The 18,920-nt window shown below is 37.8% G+C and overlaps 1 protein-coding gene across 2 annotated transcripts; it reads right to left on the reverse strand.

Annotated features, from left to right (window-relative positions):
* Positions 1 to 1,198: 1,198 nt before the first annotated feature.
* Positions 1,199 to 8,794, reverse strand: LOC121389611 (sodium- and chloride-dependent glycine transporter 2-like). 2 transcript variants are annotated; one of them, XR_005960102.1, is made up of 4 exons: positions 8,670 to 8,794; positions 4,175 to 4,271; positions 3,369 to 3,469; positions 1,199 to 1,877 (listed from the first exon to the last, which is right to left on the reverse strand). XR_005960102.1 is itself a non-coding variant. In XM_041521287.1 (3 exons), exons 1-3 carry the CDS (start codon positions 4,332 to 4,334, stop codon positions 1,752 to 1,754), a joined length of 387 nt encoding a protein of 128 aa, XP_041377221.1. In that variant the 5' UTR covers positions 4,335 to 4,601; the 3' UTR covers positions 1,199 to 1,751. The 2 variants fall into 2 exon arrangements, 1 of the variants encoding a protein (XP_041377221.1); XM_041521287.1 differs by lacking the exon at positions 8,670 to 8,794 and having other exon boundaries at positions 4,175 to 4,601.
* Positions 8,795 to 18,920: the final 10,126 nt, after the last annotated feature.

Consider the following 18,920-nt stretch of genomic DNA (forward strand, 5'->3'; position numbering starts at 1 on the left):
TGTACATGTACGTACCGAGCCACTGACGTGCAAAACAACATTTGTCAAGAGAATCAACACTGAAAACACCGTTTTCATCTTGCAATTGTATGTCCCGTTTCTCTTTTTAAATTGCCTCTAAAACTAATTTAGATGATTCGTACACACGACAGAAAATGCAGACAGACTGTGTCATATATTTTGGAATTATTTTCTTTAGCTGGAAACGTGTTAAATGAAGTTCATCAAACGACGTTAGAAATTTAAAACATTCTATACTGATAGAATATGTATTGATAGCCAGGAACAGTCGATCTCATATCACACACACACACACACACACACACACACACACACACACACACACACACACAAACACAACCCCATTCGTTTTGAATCAATCACTTATCTGAATGGCACTGCTTAATGCCATGAAAGCCAGATCTACTACTGAGATACTGCGACAAAACCAAAAATATATGAAATGGAAATTTCAGGCAGTTCAAGAAAGCAAACGTCGTGTACCCAGTCAACTAGGTAATGATTGCAAATATTCTGGGGAAAGAGTTGAAGGGATATATCATATACATTCTGGGGGTAAATCCTAAAAGAAAAAATCCCACTCATTGTTTTCCACAAGAAACCACTACAGTGAATAAGAATCTTACCTTTTTTTTTTTTTTTTTTTTTTTTTTTTTTTCTTTATTATTATTCCTGCATCAATCTACCAAACTTCGTCATCAAGGCAATACATTAGCTGCGTGTTCAGGAGGGCGAACGATTGTAGTAGTTCGGTAGACTGACGTTTGGGTGTTACTTGAGATCAAGGTGATATGATAGAAGATGGTGGTACCAGTCGAAGTGTTCGTGGGAAGTCTGCGTCCGGAACGCACATCTGATAATATCAGACAAATTATAATGTCTGTTATCCCAGAATGATAATGATGGTGACAATAATCATGAAGATGGTGATGGCCATGGTGATGAAACGAAGGAGATGGTGCTGATGATGATGGTGTTAATAATAATAATAATAATAATAATAATTAATAAAATAATAATAACAACAACGATAAGAAGAGGAAGAAGAAGAAGACGAAGACGAAGAAGAAGAAGAAGAAGAAGAAGAAGAAGAAGAAAAACAATAGAATTCTGCCGCTCACGCAACTCTGAAGTTCATCTTTAAAAAAGAAATAACGTTTAAAAATGCAACATTTTCCCCATAGTACCAAGGGGTCTTTTATATGCACCATCCCACAGACAGGAAAACACATACCTTTGATATGCCAGTCTTGGTGCATTGGCTGTAGGAAGGCAACTCATGATAATATATTTTGTAATGTTGATAGCGATAACACGTGTATCAGAACTAGTAAACAGTGTTGGTGGATTTGGATAATATTATAGCAGATTGAAACGAGACTGTGACGTTGAAACAGGGAAATATAGCTAACATAGAGAAGAACTCGCCTATATAACAGTTACTTCTCATACGCACGTGCGGTTGTTTGGTTTTTTTAGGTTTTTCCCCCCAATATAAACAATGCATTCTGTGGTATTAGACACACTAGGATAATCAGAAACACTTCGGCTGTACGAACATGGAGAATCTAAACAAGACAGTATAAGTCGTGTTCGATTTCAGATATCATAAACAACTCTAATAGTGAAAAATATGCCACAGTGTTTATAAACTAGAGTTTGTCACTTTAAAATTAAAGTTTGTCACTTTGAATAACGAGGAGGTAACACCAAGACTCAAAACATCTTGCTTATCGAGTGCACAAGTGACATATATTTTCTCTAAACGAGTTCTTTTGTTTCTGTCTGTACTTCGCTCGAGATAAACACGTGTTCGGAACCCTGTTTTTTGATGGAGAAATCGTCTTGGCTATTCGCTGAAAGGAAACCAGAAAAATGTATTACTAGCCAGGGACACATCTACGTAGCCAAGCCGACATTCCTCCCACATTCAGTGTCGAAGCGTGTGTTACCTTTCATTAATCCTATAACTTACCCATGATATCCGTGTCATAAATCCATGTGACAATTTTGTGTATTAGCCCGTGCAATATTAAACATGGTATGCAGATTTAATGGGGAGGACAAGTCGAATATGAGCCTTATGTGTTCGAAAGATGCATACCCGGACCACCAACACATACTGACACTTTCAGAAAAGAAAAAAGCTTAGTTTTAGAATTAATAAAATGCCGTGATTATTCCATATAACTGAGGCAGCAATTTGTTACGTTTTCGTCGCGTCCGGTACTCTAGCTTGGAAGAAAGTGACGTCATCTCCTACCAAGTCATGCATGCACAGTGTAAACAAACGCATTAATTAACGACAAGGCGCATCGCTTTGATCAATCTGACTACCAAAAAGCATAAACGACTTGGTAATATAATAAACTATTTAACTAAATGTATTTCAATTTGTATTAACAGAACAAAATGGGGTTAATATTATTTTTCTCTCTAAAAAAAATCCACAAGAATAATACATACTATTAGGCCTATTAATAGCCTACGTTGGAGCACGATACCCAAATGATATTTTCTCTTTGTTTAGGACTACGTAATTGATAAGTTCCACGCTTTCAGATGGGAAAGTCTACCTAATCAAGAGTTTTACAGAATTATTTACATAATAAACCATGTCGGGTGATAATGTACATTACCATTTTCCCCTCTTTTATATATTTGTTTGCATTTGGGATACCCTTTTGACGAGTTGGTATTGTGCCATTTTTTTCTGTTAGTCCTCTCACAAAATATGTCCCAGATTGGCCCTTAGAACATATAAACACGTAACTAAGAGCGATCAACCGTCTTACCGCTCGCATTGGCCCATCGGCTTTAGCGAGTTCCTAAATGAAGAACAAGGGTATAGGTGCGATCGGGATCGCAGCGTAGATCCACCCAATGACCGCACTGTAGTGTGTACTGCACAAGCGTAAACACTGCAGTGACCTGCAAGAAGGCAACTTTATCTCAACTTGGATAAATGTACACATTTACAGTGCACTCTCCAACCCCCTCCAAAAGAAAAGTTATCACCCTGCTGGTAATTAAACCACAGGAATTAAGAAAATGTCTACAGTATTTTCGACAGCAGTTTCGCAGTTAATTAAGAAAACAAAAGCCAAATCAGTTATGCAGAAAAACGAAATTGCTGTTGCCGTAGTTAACACATACACACACGTCGACTGAAACTGTTTTCATGTTTGAATTTTGCACTAGTTAAATATTAAAGACATCACAATATGGAGAGACGAGTTATTGTAGATTTAAGCATAATTTCGGAATAATTTTACTATACTATCAAGTATACCGCTCTGTGTTATCTTTTGACTCTAAATGTGTTATGTCATCTTCAGTTAACGTACCAACAATACCAGTGGAGTGACGAATGTTAGAACGACTTTGAAGAAGACGGGAACCTTTCTTCCTATCATGAGTTCCAGATCTTCATATAGTCGATTGAATCCTGAAAGAGAATAGCACATCAGATCATCAGAATGTATGGCGTATCTGAACATATTCCTAGAATGAAGCAAGGTTAACTGAATGCTTTCTATTTCCACCGACTATGAAGAGAATAAAAATATATTAGTTTAACAGCAACTCAGTATATTTTTAAAGGACTATTTGATATCCAACACATTGTTATTTTGAGAGTTTATCGATATATATCACGAGACAGAGAGAGAGAGAGAGAGAGAGAGAGAGATAGAGAGAGAGAGAGACGACAGATGAGTACGCTCGCCTGTTAAGAATACCAGAAGTGATACTACAATGCACTCAATGCAAGAAATTACTAGAGGAGACGGACACTTGTTTCGGTTTGCGTAAATGAATGAATGAATGATTGAATGCGTGAATGTTTAACGACACCCGAGCACGAAACATGCATCGGCTATTGGGTGTCAAACTATGGTAAATGCAAAACTAATGGGATGATAAACATCAATATACACACATAAGATTTAAATGAAAGCACAGTGTAAATAACTGTGCAAAAATACAAATATCACAGTTAGACACTGACTTTTATTCTAAACTTTAATAATACCACGTAAAGATTGTAATACAAGTTTCGGTTGGAGAGATAAGGGGTGGGATATGAAGCTGGACAGCGAAAGACGTTGAAATATTGTAGATGCCCAATCGAAAGGAAATTTAAATGGCTTACCATATATCCAGGTCACGATGATGCATTCTATGATTCCTACGGCGAGCACAAGAGCCGCTACGTACCAGTCAGCCAGTTGGAATATGTAGATTCCACCCTGGATATAATAAATGTATAAGACGACAAGATGTTCTGTTACTTCAGATTTATGATATGTCATGCTAAAATAGGTAGCTAATGTTAGAAAGCTACTGCGCTGTTACTGCCGGTTGTTGAGACTAATCTTGATTCTCAAGTGCAAGCTCTAGTGTCGTGCGGCAACGACAGTTGTCAGTTGTTGATTGTAGTTTGATTGCTAGTCATCAATATCATACGATAAAGTGGCAATGCTCATTGATATCGTACTTACTATCCAAAGACAAGCACACTTTTTTCAAACTACTTGGCCAGTATGTGTATATATTATCTCAATTCACCAGAGAGGGAAGCCATATGTTGTAGTATTTCGGAAGAGGACTAAGTACTGTCCAATGTTTCCAATTGCACTGAACATAACCCGAAAAAAGCATTTCAAGCTAAAAATAACTGTCACCTAAATAACCAAATAACTAAATTAAAACAGAACAAATAGTTCCTAATTGCATACTTGATTACAATCTTTAAAATGTATGCACCTACATGTAGTCATATATGTTCATCATATGAGTGCGTGCGTGCACGCACATGTGTGCATGCGTGCGTGCGTACGTGTGGGTGTGTACACATGAAATGATAAAATTAAATGCCACGTAACACATGTATGTATGTATGCATGCATGCATGCATGCATGTATATATGTATGTATGTATGTATGTATGTATGTATGTATGCATGTATGTACGTATAATTGTAAGTCAGTCGGCTCTGGGTACCTCAACAACAATACTGTCATGCACATTTGGGGACAATAAAAAACAAACAAATCAATAAAATAAAATAAAATAGAAAACACAAACAAAACACACACACAGGAATGGTATATATTGACTGAGGTAAGTTCACACATTCGCGTGTCTGTTCCCGTTGTCTTCCATACATTAGTGCAGTACGGGAGACCCACAAGGAAGACGAATGCACAAAAAAATCCCCGTAATAACGTTCACCACGACGCCTATACACGCGCCATCTTCCATCATGACGTCGGAGCAGAAATCGGGACTCGTCACTGAACCACACCTGTCTCCATCGCAGTTGAGGCCATTGTCGATGAATCTGGCACCACTGCAGTCGGAGTCGACGGTGTTGTGGTGTTAAGATGACACCTCGAACTGGACGTCTGGCACGAATTCCTACCTCACGTAGGCGGTTCCGTACGGTCTGGTCGGATATCCTGCGCAAACCTGGTATTGCTGCGGCTGTGGAGGTGGCAGTAGTCAATCGTTCCCGAAGGTGGCGTACCCGGATGTAGCGGTCCTGCCCGGGGGTAGTGACCCGTGGTCGACCGGATCTAGGGAGGTCACGTGTTGATCCATGTTGCTGGTAACGGTCCCACAGTCTGGAGATGGTGCTTGGGGACACATGGAATGCCCTGGCAACGGCCGTTCTGGATTCGCCTGCGTCTAGTCGGCCGATGGCATTGTTTCTCTGCGGTTCACTGAGACGTGGCATGTCCTGGATTGTCAACTGTCGGCCAGATACAGAGGCCAGGCAAGCGAACACCCTGCACTTTTATACTGTCGGTGCTCATGTTGCACGTGCAGACAACGCACGTGCAGTGGTGACATGGTTTGCACGTGGCTGCGTTTTGGAACTTTATTGTACAGTAGCTGCGTTTTATCGAATGTAACCGTGGGAATGTGTTTGGGACATGCAATGACCTTATATTCACAAAGCATGAACCGGTAGGAAACATAAAATCGGAGTTAAACCCATTGTACTGTTTTGCGTTTCTTTTTTGAAGAGTATATATATATATATATATATATATATATATATATATATATATATATATATATATATGCATACCTGCATACACACACACACACACACACACACACACACACACACACAGAGACACACACAGAGAGAGAGAGAGAGAGAGAGAGAGAGAGAGAGAGAGAGAGAGAGCGAGAGAGAGAGGAGAGAGAGGAGAGAGAGGAGGAGGGGAGGAGGGAGAGAGAGGAGCGCGAGGGGAGGGACAGACGGACAGACACACACAGAGAGAGAGAGAGAGAGAGAGAGAGAGAGAGAGAGAGAGAGAGAGAGAGAGAGAGAGAGAGAGAGAGAGAGAGAGAGAGAGAAATGATATTGACTATTGACGATACCGAAATCCACGAGGGTAATAATCTCTTTATCATATAATCTCAAGCTTAATGCAACGTGTTTTTGTAAACTGTACACGTAACTTTAATTCCATTCCGCCATTACTTGATATTCAAATGACATAAGACTGTGTGACGCGGTGTAATTTTGAATGGGAATGACGTCAAACTCGAATGACGTCATTTTGGATGTCGTTACATCAAAATAAACTAGGGCTTAACGTTGTTTGTTTTCTGAACGCTGGACATTTCAGTGTAAAATTGCCATTGGAATGTTTTTTATTTGATGGTTATGAATGCATACGTCAATTATGGCATATATATATATATATGCCATATGCCATATATATATATATATATATATATATATATATATATATATATATATATATATATATACGTACTTCTTCTACTTTAAGCAAACCTTCCAGGGTATTATTTTGTTATTCAGTACGTTTTGGTATATGTAATAAGTTCAATATTTCTTTTAACTTAGTATCATTAATAGGTCTGAATTTATAGCGATTTTCATCAAATAGTCTTATTTCCTTCATATTTTCAGTTTCAGTTTCAGTTAATAACCCATTTGATTTGAATTCATTTGGCAAAGTTTTGCTTATATAGGTACGAGTTTCCATATTAATTTTTTTTTATTTAGTAGTCTTTACTCCTGCATCTGTCCATTTACTACGAGATCTTACTTAAATATTGTAATGGTATAAAACCATCATCTATGAAACAACTGGTTTGTAACTATGAATACACTCTCCTGTTACTTGTGTATTGCAAAGTACATAATCATGGACATATTGTCCATTCGGATATAACTGATCAAACTGTTTTATTGCTACTAATGCATTGTCCTACAAGTGATAAAACTAAGTGCATAATCATGGATGTATTGTACATTTACGTACAACTAATGGAATTAGTATTTAACCTCAATATAAGGCAGTGCTATCTAAAACTAACAAGAACTGGTGCACACGTATCAATATGATATTCTGTTAGTTACAACTGTTATAAAATCAAGTGCATAATAATGGATAAATTGTTAATTTTGATACAACTGATACAAACCTGCATATGATCATCAATGTATTGTCAAATTACCAATATACTATGGTTGCTGGTATATAAACATGAAACAATAATTATAATATCAAATTACACATAAAGAATGATTGATTATCAACCTACTTCTCAGTAGCACACGGCTGATAATGCATGACCGATTATCAATAACTAGTGTTAATAACATGGTTAATCATACCACATAGATGATTACCAATGTACTGTTCACTTACATATAACTTAAAACACATGGATGGTTATTAATATGTGTCCAGTTACATACAAACGAAAATACATAGGTGGTTATTAATTATCCAAATACATCCAAATGAATACACATGGCTGATTATTATCATACTGTTAGTTATATACAACATATACAAAATGGGTGATTGTCAATAAAATGTGCGGTGCATACAACATATAACACCTCGTTGATAACCAACATAATGTCTGTTACCTGACTGTCGAGTCCCACTGTGAGTAACATGACGAAGAACAAGAACGACCACATCTGCGGGATGGGCAGACCAAACAAAGCCTAGGGGTAGGTAACAAAGCCCAACCCAGGTCCTAGGCAAAACGTCAGAAATAGCAATACAGAAAACATTTCAACAAAAAGTGGCGAAATTTGCAATCATAACAGGAACCGTTTTCCAATATAACAAATATATTAAGGGGATACATTCGAGAATGCCAGTTGGTGATAGAAAAGCAAATGCCGTAATTTGTGTTTGTTTGTTTGTTTGTTGTTGTTGTTTGTTTTTTTGGAAGGTTTTTTTTTTTTTTTTTTTTTTTACTTTTCTGTTCTCCATTCAGTGACACCAGAGAAACATAAATACAAAACAAAAAAAATAGGACAAACGTTCAGGACAATTAAATATAAACAAAATTAATCCATAGTTGACATAACTTTTATGAAAAACATTATTGTTTTTAAAAACTGGTACAACTTTACAATTGTTTCAAGAATGCTTATACGTTCACAGTTAAGCTATTTGTGACATGTCTGTGCATTTTGGTCTTCTGTTTACTTGGTATTTATTCACATATTTTTGAAATTATAACATATTAATAAGCATGTGTCATACGGTGATACGAGTCGATAAACAAAATCAATCTGTGTTTGAGACTAAACACGGTAGGCCAATACGAAAACAGATCCCTTATGAACACTCACCAGATGAGACTACCTCCGACACGTGCACCCACTGGCGGTGGGCTATCGCTCCGAGGATTGTGAATGTGACGAAGCCGGAAAATATACTGGTACCTTCACCAATAAACGTAACTAAAATAGCATCTCTGCAATGAAAGTGTTTACACAGTCAGTTCACATACAAAGGACACAGTGTCATGACACACTGAAGTCGCAAGCTACCCTTACTCATTTACTAATACTGTAAACTACAAACACAACTATAGTTTTAATAAATCCATGTGCTGTTGTTACCAACGACTATTGGCGATGACCTTTCGACAATATGTACGTCTATCGTTATACATGTCTGGTTTGTTTGTTTATTCTTACTTTTTGTTTGTTTTATTTTGGGTGGTGTTGCGGGGTTTTTTTTGTGGTTTTTTTGGTAATATAAACCAGTACAATAACAAACACACTAACAAACTAACACTAAGGATAAGAATACTAGGGTTTTTTTACTGTTAACAGCGAGTATAGCAAAATGGCTATGGCTTTGGGTGGTTAGAAAATTAATGTTGTTGGTGTATACTAAATGGTTAAATAATAACGAAATAAACCAGATACTGTATTTATGAGTCCGCCTGGACAAAATATGTTCCATAATACATGTTGTATATCCAATAATAACAGGTACCGCAGGATTGTTATTTTAAATCTAAAAATAACCCTAATGTTTGTATTTAACAGACATCAAATAATACAACGTGCACCAGAATGTTTATTTCAAATCTACATCTAGCCCTAAAAAGTGTATTGAACAGATATACATGAATACAGGATAGTGCATAATGTTTATTTCAAATCTAAATCTAGCCCTAATATTTGTATTGAACAAATATTCAATAATGCAAAGTACTACAAAATGTTTATTTGAAATTTAAATGTAGCCTTAATCCATCAGACAGTTGTTATTGAACGTGTTGTAACAGGTCATGGTGATAAGAACATACCTTACTTCAGATAGTTTTTTGTTGAATGTGTTCTAACTGGACATGGTGATAAGAATCTTATGATGTGTATATTTCCACAGCGACCAAGACGGTATATTTTCTTACAAACCTAGACTGATCGTCGCCAGTTCGCTAAAGATACCATGGTCGCGCGGAGGTATTACGTAACCACTCTCCACATGGCCTCCACACCGGTCTGGGTGTGTATTAGGAGGCACGGTCTCGCGGAGGTATTACGTAACCAAGCTGACCTAGCCCCCAACACAATGGACATAGCCACAGGCGAAAAGATAAGAGCATGTTCCGTCACAGTAATAAATCAATGTTCTCTAGTGGTGTCGTTTAACAAAACATACTTTTTTCCTTTGTATTCGTTGTTTTCAACAGACATACTGGATGCAAAAAAAAATAAAAAACGTGAACAAGAAGACAACTGAAGATAAAAGGCTGACGTAGTTAGATTTTAAACATTAAAACTACATTGACGCAGTGATGAAACCGTATACCCATGCATGTTGAGACTAACAAACACAAACAAACCAAAACGATAAAACCGAACAAAAAAAAAATACATATACGTTATTTATTCATAACGTTTGCTTTTAATGCTTTTAATGCATTGCAGTATTCCGCTGGTAACAGAAAGGGGTGGGTCAATACATTTGACGGTAATGTGAATTAATCTACTCGAAAGTGATGTACCAAGCCAATATAATCCGCAAACTACAGTGTCAGGTATGACGATTATAAATACGTTGTAAACATATACCATACCATACCTCTACACAAGAATAAGTCCAAAAGAAATGATGATAAGAGAGGTAAAGGTATATAGCTATGGCTCATTGCTAGCTGTTTTGTCTACAGAGGAGAGCTGGCGTTGACCACGGTATTTGATTCCAACTCTGTATATAGGAGGACTCCCACAAAGGTTTATTTTGGGTGCATAGGGGTATGGATTTTTCGGTTAACAACATTAGTTATGTAGTTACATACCAAGGCTGCAAAGAACAATACATTGATCATTCTACCCAGCTGAGAGCCAGAGTACGCGTACACAAACAGCAAATAAAAACAACCAGAAACAAGATGCATACCCTTGAGTTCACATTTAAATACATGAGCGGCACAAAAAGACATTAAATTCACCATTTTCCCATTTTATCACACAGATACCAATGATGAAATGAAAAGAAAGACAAAAGAAATGTATTTTATTAGAAAGTGTGTGTGTGTGTGTGTATTGTGTGTGTGTGTGTAGTGTGTGTTTGTGTGTATTGTGTGTGTGTTTGTATTTTGTGTGTATTGTGTGTGTGTGTGTGTGTGTGTGAGAGAGAGAGAGAGAGAGAGAGAGAGAGAGAGAGAGAGAGAGAGAGAGAGAGAGAGAGAGAGAGAGAGAGAGAGAGAGTATATACATTGTGTGTGGGGCGGGACGCAGCCTAGTGGTAAAACGCTCACTTGATGCGCAGTCGGTCTAGGATCGGTATCCGTGGGCTTATTGGGCTATTTTTCTCTCTAGCCAATGCACCACTACTGGCATATCAGTGACCGTGGTATGTGCTATCATGTCTGTGGGATGGTGCATATAAATGATCGGTAGCTACTAGTGACAAAATGTAGCGGGTTTCATCTCTATGACAGTGTTTGACATCCAATAGCCGCTGATTAATAAATCAATGTGCTCTAGCGGTGTTGTTAAACAAAACACATTTCTTTATACAATGTGTGTGTGCGTGCGTGCGTGCGTGCGTGTGTGTGTGTGTGTGCGTGCGTGCGTTAAAAGATAACGATTACCGGTATAGGTACTGGAATATTTCTAAAGTTTTCATAAATAAACAAAGAACTGTAAATAATGTACATAACTGTTACTCAAACAATGCTTTCAGTGAAATAGATTCAATGCATACAATTATTATTTATCGGTCTGTCAGAATTTTCGTTGACATCCGGCCAGGTTGTAGCTCGAGTCACCTCTAGCCCTCCCCTTAGTGATATTGATATGTGGGTAAGCCTAGAGGAAACGCTATATAATGTGTTGGCAATCGTCGACAACGAAAAGGTCGCAAGCTACTGTGTCTAAAATGCATATGGTTTCCGAAATCTGACGACACAGAGCTTTAGTTTGATTATACTAGAGTTCACTCATTATATTAAACTTGCATGCTGTTGACCAGTACCAAGGCTACACAAAGAAACCCGAAGCCACTATGCAAAAGCACAGGTTCGTTTCTGCGCTGTACTTCACATAGGGGCGTCGGGTTTCTTCAATTTATTAATCATCGGCTATTAAATATGAAACATTTTATTTTGACAAATAGTTTTAGAGAAAATTCCGGCTACATGTTTTTTCATTAGTAGCAAGGGATCATTTATAGGAATCATCCAACAGACATGATTGCACATACCACGACCTTTGATATACCAGTTATGCCGCATTGACTGGAACGAGAAATAGCCAAATGGACCCACCGACAGTGATCGATCCTAGATAAACCGCGTGACAAGCGAGCGCTTTACCACTAGGCTACATCACGACCCAAGCCGAGTGGTTAAGGTTGTCAAATGCAATGCGAATCGGTGCAGTGAGTTCGAATTCTGCCAATTGACAATTTGGGTTTTTACAAATCATTTCGGGAAGCTTATATTGACAACTGAAATCACTCTATTTTAAAATAGTATTCTCATTGGTTATTTATGAACTATATTTTTCATTGATATCTGCGCCATCATTTTACTTTGAGAGATTCGCGCCGTTTGACGTGAAACACCTGGCAAGCGTTTTACCACTGCACTGAAACAAGAGATAGCCCACCGATAGGGGTCAATCCTAGACAGACAGCGCATCAGGCAAACGTTTTACCACTGCACTGAAACAAGAGATAGCCCACCGATAGGGATCAATCCTAGACAGACAGCGCATCAGGCAAGCGTTTTACCACTGCACTGAAACAAGAGATAGCCCACCGATAGGGGTCAATCCTAGACAGACAGCGCATCAGGCAAGCGTTTTACCACTGCACTGAAACAAGAGATAGCCCACCGATAGGGGTCAATCCTAGACAGACAGCGCATCAGGCAAGCGTTTTACCACTGCACTGAAACAAGAGATAGCCCACCGATAGGGGTCAATCCTAGACAGACAGCGCATCGGGCAAGCGTTTTACCACTGCACTGAAACAAGAGATAGGTCACCGATAGGGGTCAATCCTAGACAGACAGCGCCTCGGGCAAGCGTTTTACCACTGCACTGAAATAAGACACAGCCCACCGGTAGGGGTCAATCCTAGACAGACAGCGCATCAGGCAAGCGTTTTACCATTGCACTGAAACGAGACATAACCCACCGATAGGGGTCGATCCTAGACAGACAGCGCCTCGGGCAAGCGTTATACCATTGGGCTACGTCCACCACCTACCACCCGAAAGTAATGTGTTCATATTTGGTACGAACAGCACTTCTCTTGCGATATGATTGGCTGATTCACCTAATGAAGCCGTCCTGAACTGGAGTTGTGGTCCTTAGCCGTCCTGAACGGGGACGATCATCCACATTTCTAGTTTGTCGACATCGGCCCACACTGGGCTAGTGACTGACTGTGGCACAATAGGTCTATGGGACACAATTCGCTGGGTGGTGTTAACTTGGAGCATGCCTTCAGCCCTGAGACGTTTGTACAGTGTCGTTTTGTAATAAAGTGTCGAATTGTAATAAAAAATATAAAAAATAAAAAATGTTTTATTTAATTCTAATCTACTCTAACTTAATCTAGGGGCCGAAATATATACCACCAGACGAAATTTGGCATATTTTTTCATTAGTTTGTCGATCCACAGACTTGGGGAATTACCCATATTGTTGTAAGCGTTAAGTGTGTTTTTGGAGCAATAGCGCTAAAGTGTCGTTTTGTAATAAACTATATTTTCCATATGTTATGTTGCTTATTAACATCTCAAAATCGCTGTCAATGCTCAACAGGACATGGAAAACAAATTCCCATTCCAATTTTTATCAGTTTTAAAAACAAACGGAATTATTTCAGTTTATTACAAAACGACACATGGGTACATCTTTTCAAAGTGTCGTTTTGTAACAAAGTGTCGAATTGTAATAAAATTGAAACGCTGCACAATGTTGTAAAGAATTTGACAGCAAGGTTATGATTTAGTGTTGCAGTCACAAACGATCAAGACAATCCGCGTGCTTGTTCATGCTCTTTGAGCGGGAACGAGCACTTGTGTTGAGTTTTATATCGCATTTCATTCTATAATTATTGATATTTGAAATGGAAGATATTTTTAACAGTATATTTAAAGAGATCTTCTTTTTTTTCGTTGGTAACTGAAGCATTGTGGATATATTAAATAGCAACCGATGCATTGTTTGCATTGTTTGCATGTTAAATGACAACTTATGCTTTGTGAATATAATATTGTTTAGCAAAATCATAATGCATTGTGATGAGTAAATGTTGATTTAGAAAACGTCATGGCTGAAACTTGATAGATTTTGTTTTGATAATAAACAATAATTTCATGATAAATTGCAAGTTCTGAAACTATCAAAAATTGATTATTATGCCAACACACACTAATAAATGTTGATTGAGAAAATACCAGGGCTGAAACTCGATACATTTTATCTGTGATAATAATCAAGCATTTCGCATGACAAGATGTACGTTCTGAGTCCATCAAACATTGATCAGTATTCCCACTACAATTACATCCCATTTTATCAAGCATTTCGCATGACAAGATGCACGTTCTGAGGCCATCAAACATAGATCAGTATTCCCACTACGTTTACATCCAATTTTTCTTCAATATTAATATGAGCATTATTCATGTGTGTTACAAGAAACCAGACACATACACATTTATATTTGCGGCTCCGATTACCTAAAGCAATACGGCTTTTTATCAACCAACAGGGAACCCCAACATCCCCTCTCGTCTGCACCTGTGCCTGAATCCCTTTGTCGAGGGGTAGGGCGTAACCCCGTGGTAAAGCGCTCGCTCGATGCGCGGTCGGTCTAGGATCGATTCACGTTGATGGACCCATTGGTCCATTTCTCGTTCCAGCCAGTGTTCCACAACTGGTGTAACAAAGGCCGTGGCGTGTACTATCCTGTCTGTGGGATAGTGCATATAAAAGATCCACTGCTGCTAATCGAAAAGAGTAGCCCATGGAGTGACATAAGCGGGTTTCCTCTCTCAATATCTGTGTGGTCCTTAACCATATGCCTGACGCCATATAACCGCAAACAAAAATGTGTTGAGTGCGTCGTTAAATAAAACATTTCCTTCTTTAGTTTTGCGTATGTCTAATGTCGGTGACATACTATCTCATAAGCGGTGCAAAACGCCAGATTACTAAGACGTAGCTCGGCTGCGCATTACGCAGACCTGTGACAAACTTTCAGCTATAGGCACTGCATAACTTAAGCGTAGCGCTTAGTCGCAAACCCTAGTTTGTGTCTGTGAAAATGGACACTAGATGTTGTTAACCTGTAACGCATTTGGATATGTTTCTGTAGATAGAAACAAGAATCTGTGTTTTTGAAACGGAGAAATGCCCTTGAATGGTGAACATAACCGTTACTTCTCATGGGTAATCGTGTTTTTAAAAATATGACAAAAATTTGTGTTTCGTGGTGTTAGAAATATCAGGATAACTAGAAACTCTTCGAATGTACGGGGATGGATAATCTAAAAAAGAAAATGTAACTGATGTCTGATTTGGGGCGGAACGTAGCCCAATAGTAAATTGCTCGCTTGATGCGCGGTCGGTTGGAGATCGATCGATCTCAGTCAGTGGGCCCATTGGGCTATTTCGCTTCACAGCCAGTGCACCACGACTTTTATATCAAAGGCCGTGGTATATGTTATCCTGTCTGTGGGATGGTGCATATAAAATATTCCTTGCTGCTAATTGAAAAGAGTAGCCCATGAAGTGGCGACAGCGGGTTTCCTCTCTCTCAGTATCTGTGTGGTCCTTAACCATATGTCCGGCGCCATATAACCGTAAATAAAATGTGTTGAGTGCGTCGTTAAATAAAACATTTCCTTCATGATATTTGATTTTAATTATCAAAGACAACTCTAATAGACCGTAGTGTTTAAAAACTTGGGTCTGTCCGAAGAAACAAAAATATTGATATCCGTATATAGTGATGGCAAACGTTTCACCTATCAAAGGCTTCAAAAGTTTGGATGATACAGTCGACGGTATAGTACTATATGTTGGTATTGGCGTAGGTCATGGGACAACAAAAAAGTTAACAAGAATATTTTACTTGATGAAGTAATCGTACTTGAAATTTTGAATATTCACAAATAAAATATAATATGTTGATAACTTGAGTTTAACATGAGCTCTTCTATTTATGAGCCAAAATAAATTGTATAAATGCATGGTAGCCATATTTGAAACATAAAAATTAAACTAACAACGTTGCTTTTGCCTCTTCTTTATTTTAATGGAATACACACTTTAAAACAAAGAGCCTTGTTCACAGATACGATTTTGATCGCGATAATAATATCTCGGAACATAAATAATAACAACAATAATAATGAGAATAATATCAATAGAAGAAAAAAACACCTGTTATAATATTAAGATGAAGACGAAAAACAAGAATAATAATAATAACAATAACAATACCCATTATAGCAACAATAAGAAAAACAACAATAATAATAATACATTTAGACAATCTCTCTCTCTCTCTCTCTCTCTCTCTCTCTCTCTCTCTCTCTCTCTCTCTCTCTCTCTCTCTCTCTCTTACACACACACACACACACACACATCTCCAACTAGACATCGTCTGTTGGTCAACCACCAACGTAAACACAAATATCAATAAATAGTGTTTAAATGTTTATATATATATACCCGGTATATATATAACCGCAAGCAGTAATGACTGATTCCCAATCTGTAATAGCTGTATACTACTCAGACATACGTGAACGTTAATTAATATTGTAATAACACCTAAACCCCCACCCCACCCCAAACCCACATACACGCACACACGGTCTCCTTACCAGCTACTAAACTTCAGGTAAATCGGCCCACAGTTTTTTTTAGAAACAACAATAATACTGGGGGTTTTTAAAGTTGATATAGTTGCTTTAACATCTGGACAACACGGCCAACTGTCTAACTGATATCGATGGCTGACTACTCACACACATAACCAGCGACGATAGTATGTATTGCCAGATAGCATGGCCTGTACAGATTCTATTTAGGTAATGCGGTTTCATTTTGTCTTGCCATATCAACAAATAACATTTCACTTGTTTCATATGTTCTACGTTAATAAAGCAGTACATTCTCAATTCTAGCATGTACATTTTATTTATGTCACCTTCATAGATTTAAAGATACAAACCGCATAAATATGTACATTTTTCATTTCAAAGATTTATCTCAAAAATTAAAAAATGTAAATCGAGAGTTTATTACGATCTAAATAATAGATTACAACAGTGAAAAACAATATATGTGCAAATTGAACACTTCTCGACTTACACTGATTTTCGCGTTTTAAAAATGAAAAATAAAACAACCTGAAATGAGAAGGACTTAATTAAATATTTTGACACTTTTATGTAGATAGGCAGAGACATTAAATCTAGAATTTCAAGCGATTTTACCTGTACGTTTTATAAAAACTGATATACAATAATAAAAAATAAAAAAAAATCGCGATAGTGGCCAAGACACATAACCTATATACATAATTTTATAGTACGAGGGCCTAACTACCTACCAAATGTCATCTATATAGGACGAGAACGTATCTTGCAAAATGATAAAACAGACAGCACAAACATGTTTATTACAAACGATTGAGGCCAATACACATAACCTACTGTCCCGGGACGACAAACCCGGGGCTATCCAGAGACAGGTCCGAGGATGGACATGCCTGAAAGCCTTAGTGGTATTGGGGCATGATGAAAAAGTTCAAAGTCAAAGACATAGCCTATACATATAATTTTGAAATGTTATCAATCCACCCGAAGTACCCAACTACCTACCAAATTTCAAATTTCAGCTACATCGGTCCAGAACTGTTCTTACAAGATGACACAACAGAGGCGACAAAATTAATAATATATTACACCACAGTCAATCCCCCCCCCCCCCCCCCCCACACACACACACACCTCCGAAATATCCTGCTACCTACCAACTTTCAACCAAATCGGCCAAGATACCGTTCTTACAAGATCCCACCACTTACATATCATTATTTAAATGCAATAATTACACACACACACACACAAAAACACACACACACACACACACACACACACACACACACACATATATATATATATATATATATATATATATATATAGCAACAACAACCCACATACACGCACACACCCTATCCTAACCAATTACCAATTGGAGCCAAATCTGGCCAGAACTTAATTTACAAGCAACAATAATACTTTTTTTTTAAACTCACACATATAACCCGATACAGGTCCTTTAAAAACAAGTAGCTGTCGATCTGGTCAGACTGCTTGTGCTCTCTTGTACTTGCAAATCACGGGCGGTCCCTCTCCTCCCCACCAACCCTTTCCTGTCCAGGACGGAGGAGCCTGCCCAAGTCGACACCTGCGCCCATGACAGGCGTGTGCTACAACAGCTTTATCTGAATGTAAACGTTAAAAACTATGACCTGGCCTGACCTGTATGACCTCTCTCACAGATAATTAAATTTGAACATATACCCACATTACGAACACTAAGTAGCCACGTGTGCAGATTGCATTTTGTGGTAGTGCTGTTTCATTTTTTTCTTGCCTTATTAACAACTAACATCGCACGTCCTTCAGATTTAAAGACACAAACAGTGCAAAAGTGTGTATCTTTTGTTAGAATAATATAGCCGGAAATGTTAAAAAAAAATTAAAATATAAATTGACAGTTTATTGCGCACTAACGGGTAGATTATATCACTGAAAACATATTTTGTGTAAGTTGGAAACTTCCCCAGTTACACTGATTTTCGAATTTTAGAAAAAAACAATTTGCCTAAAACAGGCCTGAGTTAATATTAGAATTCCCTATTCCGCCGAAAATAGGCATCGGATTAATTCAGTATTTTGAAGGGTTTTTGTTGATTGTCAGTAGAACTTAAATCTACAATTTAAAGATATTTTACCTGTAAGTTGCACACAAACTGTCATACAAACATAAATTATACATAATTAGGAAAATACGCATAACCTACACCTACAATCACCCCC

This window comes from Gigantopelta aegis, chromosome 1, assembly GCF_016097555.1.
Source record: "Gigantopelta aegis isolate Gae_Host chromosome 1, Gae_host_genome, whole genome shotgun sequence".
In the NCBI taxonomy this organism is placed as follows: Eukaryota; Metazoa; Mollusca; class Gastropoda; order Neomphalida; family Peltospiridae; genus Gigantopelta; species Gigantopelta aegis.